At 34.9% G+C, this 23,341-nt stretch overlaps 5 protein-coding genes across 6 annotated transcripts; 2 read left to right on the plus strand and 3 right to left on the minus strand.

The window, feature by feature from the left end:
- The first annotated feature begins 31 nt into the window (after positions 1 to 31).
- On the plus strand, positions 32 to 798 carry LOC118041477 (uncharacterized). Its single transcript, XM_035048836.2, has one exon. It carries the CDS (start codon positions 73 to 75, stop codon positions 727 to 729), a length of 657 nt encoding a protein of 218 aa, XP_034904727.1. The 5' UTR covers positions 32 to 72; the 3' UTR covers positions 730 to 798.
- Positions 799 to 4,677: 3,879 nt separating this feature from the next.
- LOC118041476 (protein SENESCENCE-ASSOCIATED GENE 21, mitochondrial-like) lies at positions 4,678 to 5,470 on the minus strand. The gene has a single exon (XM_073404291.1). It carries the CDS (start codon positions 5,241 to 5,243, stop codon positions 4,965 to 4,967), a length of 279 nt encoding a protein of 92 aa, XP_073260392.1. The 5' UTR covers positions 5,244 to 5,470; the 3' UTR covers positions 4,678 to 4,964.
- A 4,152-nt stretch (positions 5,471 to 9,622) lies between these two features.
- Positions 9,623 to 13,094, plus strand: LOC118041474 (U1 small nuclear ribonucleoprotein A). Its single transcript, XM_035048832.2, has 5 exons — positions 9,623 to 9,885; positions 9,995 to 10,167; positions 11,142 to 11,235; positions 11,929 to 12,017; positions 12,597 to 13,094. The coding sequence occupies exons 1-5, from the start codon at positions 9,771 to 9,773 to the stop codon at positions 12,888 to 12,890; spliced, it is 765 nt and encodes a 254-aa protein (XP_034904723.1). The 5' UTR covers positions 9,623 to 9,770; the 3' UTR covers positions 12,891 to 13,094.
- A 105-nt stretch (positions 13,095 to 13,199) lies between these two features.
- LOC118041475 (mediator of RNA polymerase II transcription subunit 28) lies at positions 13,200 to 15,126 on the minus strand. The gene is made up of 3 exons (XM_035048834.2): positions 14,796 to 15,126; positions 13,582 to 13,694; positions 13,200 to 13,503 (listed from the first exon to the last, which is right to left on the minus strand). Exons 1-3 carry the CDS (start codon positions 14,989 to 14,991, stop codon positions 13,369 to 13,371), a joined length of 444 nt encoding a protein of 147 aa, XP_034904725.1. The 5' UTR covers positions 14,992 to 15,126; the 3' UTR covers positions 13,200 to 13,368.
- A 1,190-nt stretch (positions 15,127 to 16,316) lies between these two features.
- On the minus strand, positions 16,317 to 21,883 carry LOC118041473 (poly [ADP-ribose] polymerase 2). Of its 2 annotated transcripts, XM_035048830.2 has the most exons (17): positions 21,547 to 21,883; positions 21,323 to 21,456; positions 21,137 to 21,218; positions 20,719 to 20,954; positions 20,411 to 20,531; positions 20,085 to 20,140; positions 19,901 to 19,974; positions 19,673 to 19,719; positions 19,477 to 19,526; positions 19,169 to 19,231; positions 18,989 to 19,069; positions 18,769 to 18,873; positions 18,570 to 18,645; positions 18,196 to 18,335; positions 17,970 to 18,040; positions 17,458 to 17,563; positions 16,317 to 17,065 (listed from the first exon to the last, which is right to left on the minus strand). In XM_035048830.2, the coding sequence occupies exons 1-17, from the start codon at positions 21,818 to 21,820 to the stop codon at positions 16,970 to 16,972; spliced, it is 1,812 nt and encodes a 603-aa protein (XP_034904721.1). In that variant the 5' UTR covers positions 21,821 to 21,883; the 3' UTR covers positions 16,317 to 16,969. The 2 variants fall into 2 exon arrangements, with proteins under 2 accessions (XP_034904721.1, XP_073260817.1); XM_073404716.1 differs by having other exon boundaries at positions 18,989 to 19,231.
- Between the last annotated feature and the right edge of the window lie 1,458 nt (positions 21,884 to 23,341).

The raw sequence follows: 23,341 nt of genomic DNA on the forward strand, positions 1-23,341 counted from the left end.
GCTGAGCAGTAATGAAACATTGATGATATCGAGGGGAAGAAACAAAACCAGAGAAATTATCTAGGTTCTCCGATGGTGACAAAATCAGCACTCACCAACTACTTTTCCAAAAGTCGTTACGTGTCCTACCGAGTTCCAACGACCGCCTTAGCAGAAATCAACAAAATTTACTCAATCAACAAAAATAAAAAACGACTCCTTTTCACACCAAGCAGAGCGACCCCAATGTCTTTCACCGCCATTTTGACCCTCTTCCTCATCCTATCGCCGCTCGTCACTTCATCATCTCTCACCTTCACCGACAATCTCCCAACGGCGTATGAAATCATAGCTGGATACAACTTCCCGATCGGTATTCTCCCAAAAGGTGTCACAGGCTACAAACTCGACAAAACTACTGGCGAATTCAGCGCCTTTTTGAACGGTTCGTGCGGTTTCTCTGTGGAAGGTTCTTATCAGCTTTACTACAAATCCACAATCAGTGGTTACATAAGCGACAACAGGCTAACGAGTTTGAGTGGAGTAAGTGTGAAGGTTCTGTTTTTTTGGTTAAATATTGTGGAGGTTATTAGAAATGGAGATGATCTCGATTTTTCTGTTGGAATCGCTTCTGCCAGTTTTCCAATCGATAATTTCTATGAGTGTCCACAGTGTGGGTTTGGGTTGAATTGCAATAATGTTGAGTTAGCAACCAAGCTTAGATCAAACCCCTTTGTTTCCTCTTTTTAGGGATTTATTTACCTGTTAATTAATGGATATTGAAGGGACGAATAATGGGATGCTTTTCTTTTAGTTGGACTTGGTATTGAATTGAATCGTTATTTTCTCTTGAAGGAAAAGAATTGGAAATTGTAAACCGTATTTATGCAGCTTTCTTATAACACTTTCCGTTAAGCAATTAGCACGGCGTAGGCTCGCTTTGGGTCTTAGGATGTTTCCTTACATTCTTCATGCTGTCAACAAATTGGAGATGATGGCACAATTGTTAAATTTATTTCAAGGACTTGGTAGGAGAAGCTATCAAATCATTCAAATTTCAAACTGATACGGAAAACCAGTCTTGATTCAGGGCGGAACCATCGCTGCGTGAACATTTTGAAACAAATCACCCCTTTCCTAATTACGTTTGCTTTGAACTCTATATGTTTCTTCTTTTATAATAAGGAAAAGTAACTTTTAAAAGAAGTTATTTAGAACTATCCATCTACTATATGAGGATGAGGGTATGTATTCAGCTATTCCAGAAAAGGTTCTGCCTGGAAAGCTAAAGGTGCATCTCTTCGTTTCAAGGATTTATGGATCCTCGTTGGAGTTTCTTTTGGTTTAGAATGCCTGTGCTCATTTGGAACCTGGCCTTTTCTTACATGAGTATTGGCAACAGTATTTGGCCCATGAGTATAAGAACTTACAATACCCCTTTTGATGCCATTACAACTGCAATATCACTAGCTGCTAATTGTATTGTAGGAATGCCATTTGGCCGAGTCATTCCCAACTTTAGTCACTTGAGATGCAGAAAAACTATGGCCTTGGACTTGTTGATAAGTACTTGTAACTTGCTATAGTTTGTAAGGTCAAGAAATTATCCTCACAATTTGCAATTTGTTTTGTAGTACCCATGATAACTTCATGAAAAAACGGTTAAGTATCTGAAAAATCTAATTTCACAGATAAGCTTCAGTATTCTGAGTTTATTCTACCAAGCTTTAGCACACACAGATAGTAGATTTGAGAGGCTATACAGGTAATGTTGATATATCTGGTGGGGATTTTAAATTCTTTGGTAGCTGGAATTCGTGTATGCTGTTAGGAAATTGCAGGGTATGTAAAGTATTATTCTCCCTTGTTATGTTTTCTCATGCAATGCTCTTAAGGTCTTAAAATAGTCATACACCTCAAGATCGAGGTTTCAGTTGAGTCAGATTTGTCGAGTGAAGGTATGTTTCCTAGTCTTTCTGGTTTGAAGTTGATGAGGTTCTCTTGTTGAAGAGGCTCTCTGCCTCATTGTTTGCAATTGCGCCTCTCCTAGAGCAGTAATGCCTAACACGGGCTTGCATTTGGAGAATCGAGCAGAAATAACAAAGAGAGTGCAAGATAGGTAAAGAAAATTTAGGTTTGTAGTATTCTCTAGATGATGTCCCCTCTTAGATAGCGTGGTGTAAGAACATATATTTAGGATTGGAGTTGCGCATGTACACTTCAATTTATCTCTGTATTTTTAGATTAGAATATAAGTATGGTTATTTTTTAAAGTGTTTTTAGTTTAAAAATATATTAAAATAATATATTTTTTTTAAAAAAAATTATTTTTAATATCAACATGTTAAAACGATTGAAAAATATATTAATTTTAAATATAAACAATTAAAATTTTTTAAAGATACAAAAAAACCGCGTTCCCAAGTGCTTGCAGGAGCTAACGCGGAGGAGTAAAACTGGGCCTCTGGGGATTACCGGATTAGAAGTTTCTCTGGTCCATGGAAAGCACGAATTTGACTGAGCGTGAAGTTGAGGAAGCTCCATCATTTCATGGTGTCTTATCAAGGGACTGTCCTGCTGCCTTTCGTTTGCCAGCGCCGCCATAGCTTGATTTGGAGAAAGGTATATTGTGGTTTTCACCAAATCCAAAAGGCAGGTCGGAGAACTTTCTTTAACTGTGCTTGCCTGTGACAGAACGATGATGAGCACGTGCTCATGAAGTTTTTTCTCCTTGAACTGATCATGCGAGGTGAAATATATGTTTCCCACGTCTTTCTTCTCCATACGGAGAAAATACTCCATCCAAAATGCGAATGGGAGATACAGCATGGTCATATTAGTAAACACAAAGACTGGCATGTTCCAAAAGAAGGAGAAACAGCATCATCGTTCCTAAATCCTACCTCAGTTCTTGTTGATTTATGTTTGCTACTGGAGCATTACAACAGGATTCTGTGCACAAGGCTCCCGTCCTGGTGTAATTAACCCGTATATCATCACCAAAACAAACCTCGTCTTGTAAGAAACTTGTTGCACGACATCCATGATGACCGGACACGAAAGATACCGTCTCCGCTGCTCCTACCATTATCAATTATTGACTTATGTGGGACGCGTAGATATTTGGCATCACAAGCACTAACTTTAATTCGTGGGTAAACTCCATCGGAGTTTTTGCATTCATGTGAAGTTGATTGATGTTAATATATTAAAATAATTTAAAAATATATAAAAAATAATTTAAAACTAAAACATGAATTTTTCAAAAACAAATTCTACCCGCAATCTAAAATATCTTATTCCAAGGTTCATTGCATTGTTAATTTGTTACCCAATCATTCATCCATTCCAGAATCTTATCAATTCTAGTTGAAAATGAGTTTCTATTCTTCAAGATTTTTCCTTTTGCAAGCAAACCCATCTAGTTCTTCAAATTCGAATAATATTATATTAATGTTGAAATTACAAAAGAAATTACGAAAATCGGTGCATTTCCCTCGTCACAGTCACCGAACCGGCATACAAACTGGCAACTGAACTTTGCCTAACTTCCCTTCTCACCATCCATTATAATATTAGAAGATCATTATGCGATTTCAATTATAACGATCCCACTGATGAACAGCAGCTAGGTATCTTTAACGAATTATTACCCAGTAAAGGATGACAAAAGAAATTGTCTGCTGTCGCCACTTATTATATACGAGTTCGATTGTTAAGCCATTAATCGGAAAAGAATAAATAGAGGAAGCCATCCTCAGCGGCAGAATCTTGATAAATTATTTGGAAGGCAGAAGACAAGAAGGAGTGAATTATGCAATTTTCGGTTGGTGAGGGACCTGTTGTTGATGGTGTTGCCTGCATTATTAGATTGATCAAGCACCAAAGTTAGCAAAATGGTAATATTGGACTGCACGCTATAATCAAAATATATGGTATTAGACTACACGTAAACAGGTGTTGCTTTTGGCTAAGCTTTATTTGTTTCAAGTTAGGAGGAGATCGTCCTACTCGTTCAAATATATTATTTATCACATGGATAAGGGTTTTCAACCATGCTTTGCGACTGGTTAAGGGTGTTCTTTTAAAGTTTTTTTTAAATTAAAAATATATCAAAATAATATCTTTTAATTTTGATATTAATATATCAAAACTATTAACAAATAAAAAGGCATTATCAATCACTCCTTATAAAATGAAAATGGAGGTTCAGATTTAGATTGTTTTCTTTATAATTAATTAGTTGGTATGGAGAATTTCTTTTATAATTCTAACACTATAATTATTAGTTGTTTGTAGTGTATGTTTGTTTTTATAGCATAAACATGTTTTTAAAAATTTTGATTTTTTTTGTTTTTAAAATAATTTTTTTTATTGTTTTGATAAGCTAAATATAATAAATAAATTATTTAATATATTTTTTTAAAAAAAATATTTTAAAAAATAATTACTAAAACTCTAGTGAAGACAATAAGCAATAACAAGGAAAGTAGCCACTCGTATTTCTTGTGGACTATTATTTTTTGTCACCGGTGTCTGGCCAATCAAAAGCGGGCATTCCAATTCATTGGAAAAACTGGTTTTCAGGTTTCAGACCTGAACGTCATCAATTGCTATGCGTGCTGCCGCGAATTTATCATGAAAAATTATTGGTTTTCGCATAAAGGCAAACAAAAACTAATAATTTGAGGCCGCGTGTAATAAATAACCTGTAATTGCTTGATGAATTTATAGGAAGAGATATTACATCTGTAAGATATCTGCGAATCCTGTCCCTTAAACAGAGAGAGGACAGAGATGTATGCCATAACAGTAATCGAATCGAGCCAAGATCTGTTTTTTTTTTTCCACACACACCGATAGCCCACGCTGCCGATGCATCAGAACCACCCCCACAACACACATGCGTCCATCGATCCTTCGTTTTGTACCGTAGAACATGATATAGTAATCAAATTTTATTAATAAGATTAGATAGTGATTTCTCAATGTTTCTTCAAGAGGGAAGCACGTAATCCAGCCGCATCGGTCTCCTCAGCAACATTCCCTGGTCTGTAGAATCCAGTACGAGGATCTGGAACCCAGGAAGTCTTCTCGGTAGACTTGCCAACCTCCTCCCCTGTTTTCTTCACCATGGCATCAGCACCGCTTCTTGCCTTGGACACAGCAGCTCCTTGTGATGCAACAGCTGAGAATCCTCTGCCGTTGATCGCCTTGCTGATCAAGCCAGAGATGACCTTTGCGTTTGAGGAAGAACGAGCCATTGTAATTAAATACAGCTTGTGATATGATTCGAAACCTGTCAAAGAAATTATAGAAACTTAAGAGAATGAACTTGTATATTTCAACAGCAGCACAAATTTTTGTTTCCTTCTTCTGTTTCTTAAAGAAACCTTGTGCAGCAGCTGAGAGAAACAAAGAGTCACTCTTCTTCTTCTTTTCTAGACTCTCTCTGCTCAAGGTTGCGAAAACATGTGATGAGAGAAGGTAGCCTTAGGGGGTTTATATAGAAAGAGACGGAAACTGAGACGCGTGAGCCTCGAAGAAGAAATAGCATCCACTACGGTTAAACGGTGGACCCTGTCAAATTACGCTAAGAGTTATATGCAGTGAACTTCTTCTATGTTCTTGAATCCTGCCACGTGATGACTGTTTCTTCCTTCTGCCGCTTTCGCCTGTCCTTTTTTTTTCTTTTAACTTAAAATATCCATTTTTTTTTAATGAAAAATAAAACACTTGGCCTATCCTTAATTCCTAGTTAATGACTTAGTTTTTGCTCTTTTACAATCTTACTAAATTCTTCAGATTAATGACGAGAAACATCGATGATCCAGCGGTTGAGAGAGTCAGAGGAGTGAAGAAACAACAGCCAAGAAGAAGCAAACCTCTTTTGACCTCTTCGAGCTGGTATTTTAAAATATTTTAAATTCATTCCAAGAAAAAAAATTAAGTCTCTACTTAAATACTTTTCAATGTAAAAAAACAAACGGCCGGAAAGATCGGCGTGAGAGCGGTGTCTTGAAAAAAGTTAAAAGGAGTTACAGCCGATGATGATAGGTAAGCAACATGACATAAGCAGTCCACTTGAACTAGACAAGAGGGTCCCTTTTTTGTGCGTGTTTTGCTTCTTTTTTTCTTTTTTCTGGAAGACATCTTCCTGGCCCAATGAACTCGTGAAAGATCAACGAGAATTCCTAAAATGGCTTTCAGTATGTGCAGATTCCAGCTCTTTAAATTGATGGGCTCTAACTTTAGGTGCCCAATTTTGAATTGATTTGTTGAGATACATGCTACTGGCTACCGCCTTAACTCGTGTGAACTCACGTGAACATGTTGTCGTGTCTCGATTTCACGACAGGAGAGTATTTGTGCATTGAGGTCTTGTCCAGGGAAATTAAAAGTTAAAACACCGTCTCCCAAAGTGTCCAAGCTTCTCCTGCTTTTTGCTGAGTCACTTCTTCTTTTTTCCCTATTTTTCAAGATATTGATTAATTAACAGGGGTGGAAAAAAACCAATTAATCAAAATAAACAAATTAACCAAAAAAATTAAACTAATTAATAAATTTTAAAAAATATTTGATTTAGTTTTAATTTTGTAAAGCTGAAACTGAAATAACCAAAATAGTTAAAACATAACAGAAAAAATTAAAAATACTATAAATTGGTAAATTTGCTTTCTAACCTTAGTTTCGTAACTAACCAGCCGCCCCTCCCTCCCTTTCAATCTTCATCTCAAAAGTTAGTAAATCATTTGCCTCTCATACCTTCCACCTTTTTACTCCGGAGCTAGCAAACTAGTCGCCCCTCTCTCCACACCTTACCTTCAATATAGAAGTATTTTTGAAAACATGTTTGAAATAGTGTTTTTTAAAAATTTTAAATAAATTTTTTTATTATTTTGATATTGTTAGCATCAAAAATAATTTTATAAAATAAAAGACTCTTCAAAGCTAGTAATGATAGGAGATAAATAATGTAAGAGAAACTTGAGAGTAAGTGTAATGTGTGAGAAAATTAAGTCATGTAATGTAAGACAAAATTAAGAGATAATATAGAGAAATATTGAGTAGAATTATATAACATGACTTGTTTTTAATCCAGTGACTTAAGGTTTTTATAGATTTTAATCACGTTAGAAGGTCTTGAATATAAAAAATAATGTTATGATTGATTAGTGAATATATTGACTCCTACTATTAATTATAGTGTTTGACATTGTAATTGATGGAGAAATTAATGAACGGTAATGACACATTAATGAAAAAAACAAAAAAGTCTGATTTGCATAGAACACATCACAATCACCAATTAAAATGTATCGTCCAACTTGCATAAAAGTTTTACCTGCAAAGAGTTTGTGAGTAAAAAGTTGGACGAAATGTGTGTATGTTGACTTGTTTTTTTTTTAGGGGAGGGGGTAGAAATCCAATTTTCGATATACTAATATTTGTAATGTAAGCTTATACATTTATTTTCTTGTATGGAAGAAAAAATTGCATAGAGAGAGAAAGAGAGAGACGAATTGGATGGATAAATAGATGGCGTTATTCTCATTTCATAATTTATTAATCACCCTCCATTAGTTTTTATTTGTCTCGGGAATAACTAAATTGTCCTCGAAGAAAAATGTGTAGTGGTGGCAAGGATTCCGATTCTGATGATAGCGAGAATTCCAAATATGCTTTTGTAGATGTTTTCTCTGCCCTCGCAGTGGGCATATCATTGTTCACAGAGTTTCTTGATAGCCTTGCACCCTCAAGCTTTTCCAGAGAACATAAAAGAATAAAAAAAATGGCCGGACGGATTTTTTTAAATTAAGCAAATGCTAATGACACTGGAGAAACAAAAATCCGAGATTAAGAAATTAGTTTAGACGTTGAGAACGATTACAGATTGCTAATCCAAATAAAAATATCTTTGCGGACCGCCACAGGCAGCGTAGCTGGAAGCTTTTTGAGAATTGATAGCCTCAGACGCTGAAACACCAGGCAGATTCCACGTGGCAAGCCAACAGCAAAGCAATACCACACGACAGAGCATAGCTTTCTTGAAACCGGGCGCGGCATAAAAAGACAAGAGCTATGTTGCAATAATTTATTTATTTTCCTTTTCTTAAAAAGATTTATTGTGGTCCTAAAATACGCATGAAAATCTCTTTTTTACTCCTTGCGCTCTAACTTTGTCATGAATCATGTTCAGTCCGTGGGACACTCACTCTTTTCTTTACCCTTACGATTGCATGGAGGCTGCAGCTCTCTCGTGACGGTCATTGCCTCCAGTAACAGCTGCTCAATAGAGCTAGATAGCTGGTTGGTTTTCCAGCAACTTGTGTGAACTGTAATGATCTACAATAAAGTCTGCTTTTCCAAGTTGGAAGGTAACGTCACTATCCAACAAGTCTAGTTTGTTTTTGTATTTAAAAAATATTTTTTAAAAAAATTAAATTAAATTTTATTTTATTTTTATTTTAAATTAATATTTTTTTAATATTTTCAGATTATTTAATATATTTTTAAATAAAATATACTTTAAAAAAACAATAACATCCATACTCTTGAGCATAATCTAGCCAGATTCTTCGTTTTCCGTGACTGCCTAGATTAGAAGATAGATTTGTTAACCAAGTCAAATTATAGATGTAAAATTAATGGCATTTGACGTGCCCCATTAAAAACTTCTTTGTCAACACCTTTTTTTCTTTTTAAAAAATCATCTGTCAAGATCCTGAGTGGCTCTAAATGACTCTTAACTTTTAGTCAACTCCTTACCTTTTATTTTCTTGTAGCTAATGATTAAGAACAGAGCCATTCTTATAGTATACCCTAGCAAAACAGGAGGCACAAGCAACAACAAATAAGGCTGGCATGATTTTCAAGTAGCCATAAGATATTTCTCAAATTGAAATTGGTGGTCACGTGCTTTGTTTTCTCGTTGTCTCCTTTTGTATTCAGGGAAGCTGAGCACTAAAGAAAGATAGAGCAGAACCAAATGAAGTGGACTGGGAATCATGCAACGTTCATATGCATGCATCCAGAAAAAGTCCTCGCGCCTCTTGAGAATTCACGAGAGCCAATGTTCTTCCATCCTTATCCTCTAATTGGGTGCTTGTGAGCATCTAATCATTGTGGTTTAAAATATTTTTTATTTAAAAATATATTAAAATAATATTTTTTATTTTTAAAAAATTATTTTTAATATTATCATATCAAAATAATTTAAAAATATAAAAATTAATTTTAAGCAAAATAAATTTTAAATTTTAAAAAAATATAATTTCATCTCTGTTTTCAAATATTGCCTTGTATACTTGGCGATGAAATGACCCTCCTTAATATCTTATCTAGCTAGGCTACGTGGATTATTTCATACCAGAAGATGCGATGTGGCCTTTGTGTTGATTGAAAAGGTTGGGATCATATATATGCGGACAGAGTCATTCTTCTTCAAGGTTTTAGAGGTCAAATTGCCCTTCTCTTTTCTCGAAGCCAGCTTGATTGAAGGCCTTGGATAATGGGCCAAACCCAAAATTGACCTTATCTAATAATGGGCCCGGCTACTACTCATAATCCAAGTAGGTGGATTGGGTAGACAAGTTGGGCCTGACGCACATCTGCTTCTCTCCCTCTTTTTCAGTGGCTGTTAGAGTTTTGGGCAAAATGTAGACTGTAGAACCCTAAAGAAATCAAATTAAACCCCCAGTCTTGCTCGTGTATTTATCAGCAAAAACAGCTAGCTCTCAGTCTCTTCTTCTTCGTTCTTTCTTTTCCAGAAAAATTTAGAGCTGGAAATCATGGCATTACAAGAGAGAAAAGAAATGGGAGATAACAATAACAGTACAGGCACTGATGTCTCGCAGAACATGACTATTTACATCAACAATCTCAACGAGAAGATCAAAATCGATGGTAATGTCAGATTCCCCTCTTCTTTCCTTCTTAATTTTCAATTGTCGTCCTCTCTCTCACATATATGGTTTGTATGTGATAATGTCTGACTTGGAAAAAAAAAAAAAAGAGTTGAAGACATCGCTGCACGCTGTGTTCTCGCAATTTGGGAAGATACTGGAGATATTGGCATTCAAGACATTGAAACACAAAGGGCAAGCTTGGGTTATTTTCGAGGATGTTCAGTCTGCCTCTAAAGCTATACGGCAAATGCAGTCTTTCCCCTTTTATGATAAGCCCATGGTATGTATGTATGCATGTATATTGTTAGGGTTTCTTTCTTCTTATATTATGTTTTAAGTTTTGAAATTATCCTATTTGTGTTCATATGTGAAACAATGGGTGTTATTTAAGATTTCTAGGCAGAATTTTAATGGAAAAAGTTGAACAAACAAAAGATCAAGAAAACTTGCGACTGTATCTAGATCCACTAACTACAATAAAGTAAAAAAGAACACCTCTGTATTCGTGAAAGAAAACTCTAAAAAACTGTTGTGACAAGTTTCTCATGTTGTGGAAAAACCAAATACAAGAACTTAATGTGGACAATATATGAACCAAACAATGTGTGAATTAAACAATGCATGAAGTAAACATTAATTATGGTATGATAAACATGAAATGATTATTATGAACATTCATGAACCAAGTCAGCATCACATTTTTCAACAGGAAAGTTCTTGAAATTGCAGAGGATTTAATAACTCTAGGGAACCTTGTGAAAAAATGGTTAATGTTTTCCTTAGTTATTAAATGTCTTGCTTGGGTTAGATAGGAGGGCTCAAATGGACCTAGAAACCCCCCCACAGATCGATGAAGGAGTGGCTGCTCTTTCATAGTGCTTATCTGCCCGTATCTTATTCTGTGCATTGCTGGTTTCATAGCTTGAATTAGAAACAATCGGATCCTAGTTTGCTTGTAAGATACACGTTCTTACTTCTTCAGCATCAATCGGTAAAAATAAAGGTTCTTCATTAATTTTCTAGGTGGAATTTGTTCCTTTCTGTTTACTAGTAGAGAAGAAACTAGTCACGTTTCTAACCTTTTATTTCTTTTGCTGTTTAATCTATTGGCAGAGAACCACATTTAAACATGATTCCTTTGCTTTTCTTTTCCTCGCTTTGACTAAGCTCATATTCTATGTTTCAACTATTGTAAAGCATGGGTCCCTCTCTTTTGCCAAAAATTAATGTTGATGAAAAATATTTCTAATGCAGAGAATACAATATGCAAAAACTAAATCGGATATCATAGCAAAAGCTGATGGTACTTTTGTTCCACGGGAAAAACGAAGGAGGCATGAGGAAAAAGGTAAGGCATCTCTATCTTTCCCTCTCTCACTTTTTTTTATTTTTTATTTAGTGAATTACAGAAAGAAACTCACTGATAAGTGCCAAGCATTTGCTTAAAGTGTTTCTGTTTTTTGCATGTGGGAGTAGTAGCACATTTTTTATTTTTTTTTATGAACCTTTATTTTGGATCTTGCAAGGATAGAACATGACCAATTGTAATTTTGTTTGTACTCACTGTCTGACTTAGCAAATTCGCAATTTTGATGTCATGGCCTTGCTCATATAGATTATAGAAAGAGTGATTTGTGTAACTATGATTCTAAGTTTATATATATATATATAAGCATGAAACAGAACGTGTACTTGTGTTTGTAAACAATATGCATAGTGAACTTTTGTGCTGAGACTCAGGATCATATTTTTTTGCCACTCCTGCTTTTTAATGGGAGAAGTCAAAAGGTGATTTAATGGCAACAGGGATTAGTCGTGATTGTGGTAGTGGTTAGCTCTTTGTTTTGGACCTTTGGCCCCTTTCATAACCAAAAATATAAAAAGTTTTTAAATACACATGGCTGTGAAACAGTAGTGTGCATATGTTGATATTACTTTGAGATGTGGAACCGATTTGGGATAGATGTATCATTGTGTAGATTATGCTTCTTCAGTTTCTATGAATTATTTTCCTCTGAGATCTATATTTTTCTAATGGCAGGGAAAAAGAAGAAAGATCAACATGATGCTAATCAAGTGGGAGTGGGCCTGACTCCTGCTTATGGCGGCGCCTACGGGACAACACCTTCTGTAAGCATGTTCTCTGTTCTATTAGGATTACCCTACTGGGTTCTTTAGAATATGTGGTTTTTAGGTTAATTTCATCTTCCTCTGTATCTTAATTGATTATGGATTTGACAGCATGTTTGTGATTACTATTCACCTGAAATTCAGCTAGTTAATTTTATATTTGGATTCGAAAATTAAGATTGACTTCTTTACAAACTAACTTTTGGTTGCTATAAAGTACAGAGAGCAGGCCAGCATTTATAATATATATACATTTGAAGTAGGCAAAGAGGATTGCATTTCTAGCCAGTTAATCTAGAGTGTTACTTCTCTTTGCTGATGGAAAACCATTATTTGCTGATCCTATGTTGATCAACTTATCAAACATCAAACAATAATCCATCGCTAGTTACCTTGGCTAATGATAAACTACTAATGGAAATTAGTTTCACTTCCATTAATTAGTGAAAGAGTTCGTTGCTGAGATTCAAAAGGATACAGCCTGTTTTCAGAGACTGGTGAAGCTTACCTGTCAATTTATTGTGAAAAGAAAGTTCAATACCTCTTATTATGATCCTGACCTTCAAATTGTTGTTGCAGCTATTACAAATACCCTATCCAGGTGGTGTGAAATCTATGGTTCCTGAGGCTCCAGCTCCACCAAATAACATCCTGTTTATTCAAAATCTTCCCAATGAGACTACTCCAATGATGCTGCAAATGCTCTTCCAGCAGTATCCCGGTTTCAAGGAGGTCAGGATGGTGGAAGCAAAGCCAGGGATTGCCTTTGTAGAGTATGGAGATGAGATGCAATCAACGGGTGCAATGCATGGACTTCAGGGATTCAAGATACTTCAGCAGAATTCAATGTTAATTACCTACGCCAAGAAATAGACAAAAATGATTGGGTTTTTAGCTGCTACTAGGGGAGGGCTGACATTAGGACCTTCAACTTCTTGCGAGCGTGTCCTGTTATCTTTTTCATTCTTTGTTTGAACAGGAGGTTTAGAGTTTTCGTGTATCATTGTAGCTATGAGTGACTGATGTCAAATATTTTCCTTTGCTTCTGAGAATCACTCAACAGTAATTTTTGCTTGAGTGTAATGTTGCAGATTAAATTAGATAATGATGCTGCCAGTTATAATCACATATTGGTCACCCAAAGACATTGGCCATTTTCAGTCAATCTTCGAGGCATGGCTGTTATCAGAAGGTGTTTTGATTAATCGCGCATACTCGAAAGCTAAGGATAAAATAATGTTGGGCTCTCAGACCCGATTTACACAAAAAAAAAAAAAGAAAAAAAAAGAAGATAAAATAATGCCGGGCAAGCACTTTTGGCGTCCCAAATGTCTGACGCGAACAGGCTTTGTTACACTCTCTCTAATTCAGTGTTGTGTTTTTCCGCTTGATCTTTCAACTCCTTCCTCCACCCTTGAATCAATCTCTCTTGTCTCTTGATCAGCTCATCCTTTACTTTCAACTCTTCTTCCATCATAGCAATATCCTGTTAAGATGCAACACACCATTTCATCAGAGTCCCAATGATGCTTTGGGGGAAGTGGAGCAAGTGGTGGGAATTTACCTTCCTCAGTGTTTCAGACATGGTTGGTTGATCTTCACGCTGCAGACCAATAAAATACAGTTGAAGCTTTTTGGCAGCCTCCATGAAATCCCTGGCATGTCTCTCCACATCAACTGGAACAATTGAAAAGGAAAAAACTTTTCAGCATGTATCATTTAAATAGTTTTGTTTTAAGAACATAAACTAGTAGTCTAGTACTCTCGGCTTCTAGCTATATGAATGCGTCCAGCACTTCAATTAGTTTACACTAAATTCATGCCACACTATTCAAATTCATTCCCTTTTGATCCAGTAGCAGACCCGGTCATAGAATGTCATGGAAAGCGTGATGAAGGGCCAAACGAGAGGGATGGATAAAGAAAAGTCAAGTTATAAGAGGAATGAAGAAAAAATATTCTGCTCCCTAAAAGCCTAAAGTACATGCTACAGTTTCAGGACATGCATCAAAAGTTTAGTTCCGAAAAATCTCTACCACTTGTTTTTCTAGCAGTTTCCACCACCACGTTCATGCTTGGCAATTTTAGTTGTGATGGATGAGTAATGGACCAAGAGACATCAATGAAAAGATGAATCTCCAGGCAAACACCTACAGATGTTTGTCTATCTCCTAGAGCTTTAGGGTCTTTTTGTTAGGAGACGGGGGTTTGATTTAGGGGGGTGGATGAGGTCTGGATGGAGATTAAATAAAGAAAGGATTGGAAAGGTCCCTTCTATCTTTGCCTACTTATAATTTTCAATCCTCCCAATATGAGTAGATGCAGATTGGCTTCCATCCTTTCCCTCGTTAGCCAAACAAACTTAATAGACAGGTTAATATCGATCCTTTCTCCTATCCACACTCCCTTCCTGGTAAACATACCCTTAGTTTTTGTTCATGGGGAGGTAAGCTGGACCTTAGGCTTCATACAAAGGGTTGCTCCCTCCCTAACCCCTCCACATCCCAAGTGTGAGTGGGATGACGAGAAGCAGCAATACCAACCTCATTAATAATTAATTGGAAAGGCAGGACTATCATCAGCCATTGTAGCTCCAATTATCCAAAACCTAAATGAACATACTAGAATCATTCTAGAGCTATTTTCTTTTTGGATCTATGCTCTCCAAAATATGAAGCCTCAATTCCAATTGTATTGTATTTCAGAAAATTACAAAAAATAAAAATTACACAATAATAAGCAACGGAATTAAAAAAGAGATCGACAGTAGTTACTAACTCTGATGAGAAGGATGGGGAGAGCGGTCAATGGCCTGGAGCTCTCTGGCAGGCAAGCATGGAAGCAAAGCCGCCTCTAAAGCCATCACACACCCAATCATGTCTTCTCTTGCTGCTCCTTGTTGTTGCTGCTGCTGCTGCTGCAGCTGCGATGGAGATTGTAGCTGCTGCTGATCTACGGCTTGTCTATCACCCATTTTCAATTACTCCCCTCCTCCCTACATGAAAGAAATCCCTCAACTCAACATGAAATTACTTCACTGCTTCCAATACTTTTTTGGCTCATTGGGCGTGTGTTTTATTCTGTTAGTTAGACGACTTCTCGTCTAAGTTGCCTTTCAAAATTCGCTCTTTTTTAAAATTCGAAAACGAAACCCCTCACCCGACCACTATCTAGTACTCCTATATATATATATATATATATATATATATATATGTATATATTATCAGGAAAATGCTAACGATATCTAAATCTTTTTACTAAAAATATATAGATTTTTGTTGAATAAAATCACTTTGTAAAAGCCTTAATTTAAAATTTTATTATTCAATATTTTTTCTATTCAAAACTCAATATTACAACTCCTCTAATATATATATAAAAAATACATAATAAATTAAACTAGAAAAATAAAAGAAGCTCTCAATCAAATAAAAAAAATCTAAATTAATTAGAAAAACATGAAAAATTTTGAAAAATAATTTCCAGTTTTTTTTTATTTTATATAACTATGAAATTTTAATTCCATAAAAAACATGTAACTATAATCACTTTGAAAAAAGTCATGTCCTTAATGTATTAACTAATGAATATAAAAAATTAAGTATCTTTAACATTTGGTTATATTATAATTAGATTGTGTTTAGTATTGTGATAGTTATTGTGGTTGTGGTTTGAAAAAAATTGTTTTACAAAAAGTACTTTTAATTGAGGTTGGTTTGAAAAAATAGATATTTGGTTAAAACTGTGGTTGAAATTAAGATCGAAGAAAAAGTAGTTTAATGTGTTTGGTTAAGAATGCTTTTTAAAATTGAGGTTATAAAATAATTTTAAAAAAATATATTAATATTGATGATTTTTAATTTAAATATTGTGAATTTAACTATTGTTATTACATCATGAAATAAATCATACTTAATATAAAATATTTTTTATTATTCCATGAAACCATCTACAATTTCATTACGTATGAAATACATCCGACAAGAACTACAGTTTTCATAATTTTTTTAACATGTAATAAAATTAGATAAAATATTATCAGGTATAAAATTCACTCTAAACTAATTAAAAAAAAAAAAACAATGTTGAAAAAATTAACATATTAAAAAAAAAAAAAAGTTCATGTAATGCAAGTGAATTGCATTATTCATTATTTTTTAAGTGAACAGTACAATTAACATGAATAGTGTAAAAAAAGCATGTAACAGTTGTTTTTTCCAATCCTGCATTGTAAATATAGAAAATGATGGGGACCATAAATAATAATTAGTGATTTTTTCTTTACCAAACGTTTGGCTGCATTTTATTTCAAACATAATCTCTACGGCGTAAACAAACAATCTCCTAGGTAATATTGAGCCTGCTACCAACTAGTTTATGGATGTTCCATAGGAGACCGGAGTGGTATAGACACACAGGTAGACTAGCATTTGGCATGCAATTTCAGCAGAATTGGAAATGTCAACGGATGATAACAGGAAACCCAGCAATAGCAGAGCCAACGGCAGCGATGTACGAGCAATATCAGCTCCCTTAGAAACAGCAGAGCTATCAACAGAAGAAGCGAGGATAAACCTTGACTTGTATTCCGACAAGTTGAATTTGATAGATGCCTCTGAATGAGGTAGAAATTGATCGTACGTCTCATGATGATTTCCTGAAACTGGATGCCGTCCGTCCGTCCACAATTAAGATAAATAATTAAGGAAGAGCGCCAAGAGAATCCACTATACTCATCATGCGAAGATATCATTCCAATATTCCTTGGCATATGAACAAGCCCTCAAAAAGCAAAAGCAATCCAAATATGCACGTCCATTGATAGTAGAAAGATTGAAACAGATGGTGTTACAAGCACACAGAGGTTCCTTGCGTTCCAACAACTAATGGGTACACATCATATATTTTTCTCAAAGAGTAAAGGCTACACTAGTGAGAATCTTCAATGAGATTCAACAGGTTTGATAGCAGAACTTTGCATGAACCACATAACGTATTCGAATCTGATCCACGTCAAAAATTATGTACTCATTTCTCGGCCACATACCCTGCATTCATTATTTTTATTAGTTTAAGAGTGAAAAATGGCTAGCATTTCATTGATTTTTGCAAGTTAATATGTCACAACTTGTGTAAAGAAACTGCCGTAGAAGTTCTGTATATACATACAGATACAAGTTCGTGCGCATTTAGCCTGAAATGATAATATCTGCCCAGCCCACCTATCTTCTGTCCTAGAATGGATGGGGCACTTGGTAAAAGGTGATGTGTTGTTAATGCTCAGAACATATGACACGCAACTAAACATTCTTTTGCATTGCTACCCCTTCTAATTAACTTTTGATGAACTTCTTGTGAGTGAACGTCACAAAAGAGCCTGTGGACACAAGAAACCTACTAAGTTTTTGGGGAAATTGGACAGGATTATAATGCATCCTACCTGGGAATAAGGCAGCTCTACTGGCTTTCCGAGTGGAACAAGAACACCGTCTTCAAGAACCTGAGCCTGTGAAGAGTCCGGGACAGTTCTGCCAGCTACTTTTACACTGCATAATACGATAGTAATGTTTAACTTGCAGAACAAGAATCAATGGCTATCATTTCTGACATTTCTTTTTATTATTATTGAAGAAGGATAAATTAACATCATCACTGAATTCTCTTAGTTTTGATACATATAGCAATTTAAAAAGGGAAGATTCAATGGAGGGATTCCATTAACAAATCCCAATCTTGTATGCGTTGGAAATTGGTTTCAGAAGAACCAAAGCCTTTACCTGCCATTTTTAAAAAACCTTCCTGCCATTGTCTAATGGAAAACACGCACGGTGCTAAATCTAACGTCTCATATTGAATGCCACAGATTCCACTATAAGATCACCTTACTTGATTATGGTCTACGATAGCAATCAACAAAGAGAAAATGGAGATGAAAGATGAATATAGAAGAACCTTAGCTTTCCCTTTGGCAACTTAGCTTGGCAGTTAAAAGATCCATAATCAAGCATGTCACCCAGTGCAACCTGGAAGTGTACAGATGAAAAGCTGCTTAAAACCTTTTTTTTTCTAAAACAAATCACTAAACTTTAGAAGGAGCTGAGTAAAGCCTTTTGCATGCATCAACACATGTAAAATCTTCTGCTTAATAACAATTTACTCTGCTGGATAAAAAACAAACCTCACACAAAACTAGCACAGCATCTGAGTTTATCCAGTTAGCTCGGCAATAAGGTGCACTTTTGGAAAACATATCAGCAAAATAAAGCCCGTTCCCAAGAGAATGAGTTGATGGTGCTTCTGGAGGAGCAATACGTAAACCTGGGGGATTTATGAAAGAGCTGTCAGATAATTTCTGCAAATTACTTTGTGACGTCTGGAACCCCACTGCTAACTATAAATGAAATAATCCTCGTTCTGGCATGAAAGCCACTGGAAACTATTTCAAGCAGTTCTAATAAACTCTGCACAGTTTCCTTGTGATTATTGAAACCAACTTTCCAACGTCTAAGAAAAGAATATAGAGGATATCTACATAGAATGAGTAAAGATGACCTTCAGACAAAATACCGGTCCAGTTTGTCAGCCGAGAACCATGCCACAAAAGCATCCTGTTTTTTGTTTGAAAGAACTGCATAAAGAGTTTGAAGTAACATTATACTTAAATGGTTTATCAACTACTGTTGAGAAGGAAAGAATGGAACAATGAGTTGTTTCTGAAAGATTAACCATGACCACAGCTCTGAATTCTCACCTTTTTGAACCGTTCATTTTCACCTTCTCTTGAAGCTCTAAATATTTGAACAATGTCGATTCTATAATGTGTTTCATCGCCAGTGTTACGTATGTATTTTTCAATCTGCGGAATGGAAGGAACATTCTGGTTCGATTTAAAATGATGTGTCCTAATTGAAGATTTATTTTTCAGGTCAAATGAAGAATCCTTACAAATTGATATTCACAGAGTTAATTACCATAGAGAATTCCTTCGAACCAACGTCAAGTGGTACCAATTCACAACGAAGGCAATGATATTTCGAATAGAGCGGATCTTCCTTGAAAATTACATCAGAACAGAAAATCAGATAACTGCTGAAAAGCAGCAAGCAGCACAATTTGACGATGAAAATGAGTAAAAAATCAGAAATCAATACTTGGGTGTAGATATCATCCTTTATCAATGAAGTAGCAATTTCAATTTCCCCTAGAGCTTCAACCTGCAGATACAACAAAAACTGCAAACATTAACTCGACGTCTCCGTGAAACTCTGCTTAAGATTTTCTGCAAGACTTGGCATTTCCTGTCCTTATAATCAGGAAATTCACAATGAAAATAAATGGAAGTATAATATTGTCTTTCTCTGAGATGAAATGAAGAAACAATAAAAGAATTGGGAAAATTACATCCAATTTTCAAATGGAAAAAAGTCATCAGTATAGAGTATATGGTCATAAGAATTACCATTTCCAGCTTGCATTTCAATTTGTAATGGTTGTCAATGGTAAATTCACCTGACAAGGTCAACAGCTCCACATTAATGAATTGCAATGTTTTCTCGCACCCAATTTAACAATATTTCTATGTTCGGGGCGTTTTATGATTATAAAGTCCCACAACAGCAACTCAAAAAACCAAGGGGGGGAGGGAGATTACTCACGCATCTTATTAAAACCAAAGTCATGAGGTATTATTGTGTAGAATTCCCTGGAATGAAGGATGCAATAAAATTGAGAAATATGTAACAAAAATAGAAGGAAAAAAAAAGTCTGTTCTTGTCCTACAATAATGTTTTCATGTTGATATAGATCTACATGCACAAAATCTTAAAAATTAGATTAGTAGCAAGTCTTTATAGTTATCTGCATGATAACCAACAAATCCTTACCCGCTTAACTCCTCAAGCTTTTCTGTATCAGATTTGCCAATATTCTCACATATTCTCCTCAAGACATCATAGCCCTGTATCATAGGCAAAACAAAGAGACTGAACTTATCATGGAGGCAAGAAGTATAACAGGAATGGCTCCTTGATGTTGAGAAATGTGCATGTGAGAAACCGGAGCATGTACCTTTAAGATTGTCGATTTGCTCAGCTTACCAAGGGGTAACTTTTCTGCATTGTACCCTGAAGGTAAACGCAACAGATTACATGATAGAAGTGATGGTAACAGGCTAAAGATAAACTCAACTAAGTAAAGTCTTAAACCACGGCCATATCATAGACTTCTCATTTCCTTAATATTGCAATTAAAATCATCAGACATTCACTTTCTCTCGTTGAGCACAATGACAGCATTTCTTTCTTTCTTTCGGAGCCTTTACAGGCTAACACACCCACATAACACATCTTGTACAATATGCCAATTGCTAAATCGAATGAAGAAAAGCCACTGACCTAATTCCATCATCCGCTGCTTCATCATGCGAACATCACAGATAAGAGAGATAAAAATTGCAATTCGAGGATCAAGCCTTGTAACCTGTAGTAGCCTTTCAACAGTAAAAATAGGTTTTTCCTGAACCCCACAACAAACTGTGCAGAATTAGGAGGAAATCTCGCTGCTGATTAAATTGGGAAGCAGAATACAACAAAATTGCATTGCCTTTGAATTGTAGAACATATTTACAAGGCTAAGCCAAGATTTCATTCGATATTGGTTATCAGAGAAAATAAAAGCTTCTAATTTCTCTAGACCAACTCACCTCTGACGACTCTTTGTTCATGTCATGGTCTGTTTCCAACCAAGTATAGCACTTTGGGTGGCATATGAAATCTTTCCGGTTGGGCCAACGGTTCTTTGTCTTGGCAAAAAATTTTGCTTCGAACTCCTGAATAGCACTGCCTCTTGATGTGTAAGGGCTTTGCAACTTGTCTTGACCTTTTATTCCTACTCTACCCCATCTAGTGTATACCATGAATTTGCTACAGTCATTAGATTCTGCAATTGTTTTACCATTAAAAGACTAAATCAATGAAACAGAACCATTATTAAATTCGTGTAACTCAGTCAAATAAGCACCTAAAAACTAATCAAAATTAAAAAAAAAAATCTAACTAATAATAATTGCAACTGCTATAATTTACAAAAATCTACTGAACTTGAAGAGAGCAAGGACTGACCAAGAGCCTGAATCAGATAGAACTTGTTATTGTTATTCCCTACATTTGTTTGATTCAACGTGGCATCATAGATACTATCCCCCTGCATGGAAAAGGATGAAGTTTTAAAAGGCTTATGCTTGTAAATCAACAGCAAGTTTCAGACATTTAATTAGACGTTGCATATGAAGTTAGAATGTTCTTTACATGCTCTAGAACATGGTACTGTGTCTTTATATGATCAGGCAGATACTGATCCAGCCCGGCAGTGACCTTGTTGAAACTTGCAGTAACTTTCTCGTCCTTGTTGCTTGTTTCTTTTTCTTCGTCTTCTTCTTTGCCTGCCAAGTGCCAGCAAGACCAAACAGATTAATCCACTACATCTTATAATAAAATTTTCTTGATTATAATTGGTCAGAAATTGCACAAACCTTCAGGTGTACCGTTCTTTGACTCTTTCTCTGACTCTGCACAGAGCCTGTCTCGTAGTTCTTTCTTTGACCCACTTGAAGAAAGGCCTCGAAGGATTGCTTGTTCGCGTAGTTGGCGAGTTCCCATGTCGTGAAGATCTTCAATGGCATTGATTTTCTCAGACACGATATTAGAACCGTCAAGTACTTGTGCTTCCCTTTGCCTCTTGTTGCCAAGTGATGAAGCATCATGACTAGTTGAGACTTTTAACGGCCTCTTGAGACTGTTTGCCATTAGAAAAGCTTGAGATGGAGCGAGCGAGCTTTCGTGACTTTTAGAAGTGCAGTCGAGCAGTATTGAAAGTGGAGGGCATGGCCATGTTTAAAAACAGGCATTGGCACTGTTTAGTTTTTGAGTTCTTCAACGGCTTCTCAAAAAAGCAAGACGTGCTCATTTGCTAGTAGTATAATAAAATATGGAAGATAACACGGACCAATACATAACCCACTCATTTATTGCCACGTCAATGATAATTTGTTGAAATGACGAGGAATGATTTTATTAATTAATACAGTGATCTCTCTTGTCCTGAAGAGTTTCGCGCAAGATTTAAATCCAGGTTGCCTAACATGACTGTCGCTTGAACGAGTTCTTTTTTCCTCGAAAAAGACACCGTTTGGGTGTCATGTTTGAAATTGTCTTTCTTGGGTTTTTTTTAAAACAAAATTCAGATTATTTTTTTATTTTTTTATTATATTGATTTTTAAAATAATTTTTGAAAAATAAAATATATATTATTTTAATATATTTATAAACAAAAAAAACTCTTTACAAAATAACTGCTACAATATTTCCACGCACCATATCACAAAATCTTTTTTTTTTTCATTTGAACAACTCATAGCATCTCTTGGTTTTGCACATTTGACCCAGTATTGCTTTTTCTTAGGTATTTTCCAAGTAATTTATTTATTAATTGAGTTTTTTTTCAAGTAATTTAAGAAAACGCATGTCTTTGGTGCATTTAAAAATAATAAGTTTTCTTACATATTAGTCTTAAAATTTGAACTCAAGAAGTTAAGCAGAATTCCTTAACAAGCATACTACTACATTACCATCAAATCCCCTGTACTGTACTGTACTGTACTGAATGTGTGTTTCTTTGGTCCAAGGAGAATGATAATCCTTTTCTGATTGTTTTTTTTTTAAAAAAAATTATAGAAAATATATTAAAATATTATTTTTTATTTTTTAAAATTAATATTTTTAATATTAGTATATTAAAAAATAAAAAATATCTTTTTATAAAATATAATTTGAAACACAATTCTAACAGCGCATTATGGTATGTTTGTTTTTTCCATTTTCAACCATGTAATTTTTTTTTTGTTATATTCTGTTTGTTTTTACATTTCAAAAATGTTTTTAAAAAAATTATTTTTTTATTATTTTTTTTACTTCAAATTAATATTTTTTTAATATTTCTAAAATAAAAATACTTTAAAAAATAAAACAACAATAAATAACAGCATGTAAAGTAAAACAAATCATAACATATAAAATAATGTCCGCATAAGTTATGAAATAAAAAAAACAAAGTCAATGACTGCAATTAAAAAAAAACTGTGCTGTTATTTGAATAAAGCTGTCAACGGTAGCTTGTCTTGTGCTAAAAGGAGGTTTAGAAAGGTAGTAATAATTATTTTTTAAAATATTTTTTTATTTTATTTTTTAATATTAAATTGTTTAAGAATATATAAATTACTATAAAATATGCTAGCAGCATTTTCTTTTTGGACATTAAAAAAAATTAAT

The sequence above is a fragment of the Populus alba genome, chromosome 14 (genome assembly GCF_005239225.2).
Source record: "Populus alba chromosome 14, ASM523922v2, whole genome shotgun sequence".
NCBI lineage: Eukaryota > Viridiplantae > Streptophyta > Magnoliopsida > Malpighiales > Salicaceae > Populus > Populus alba.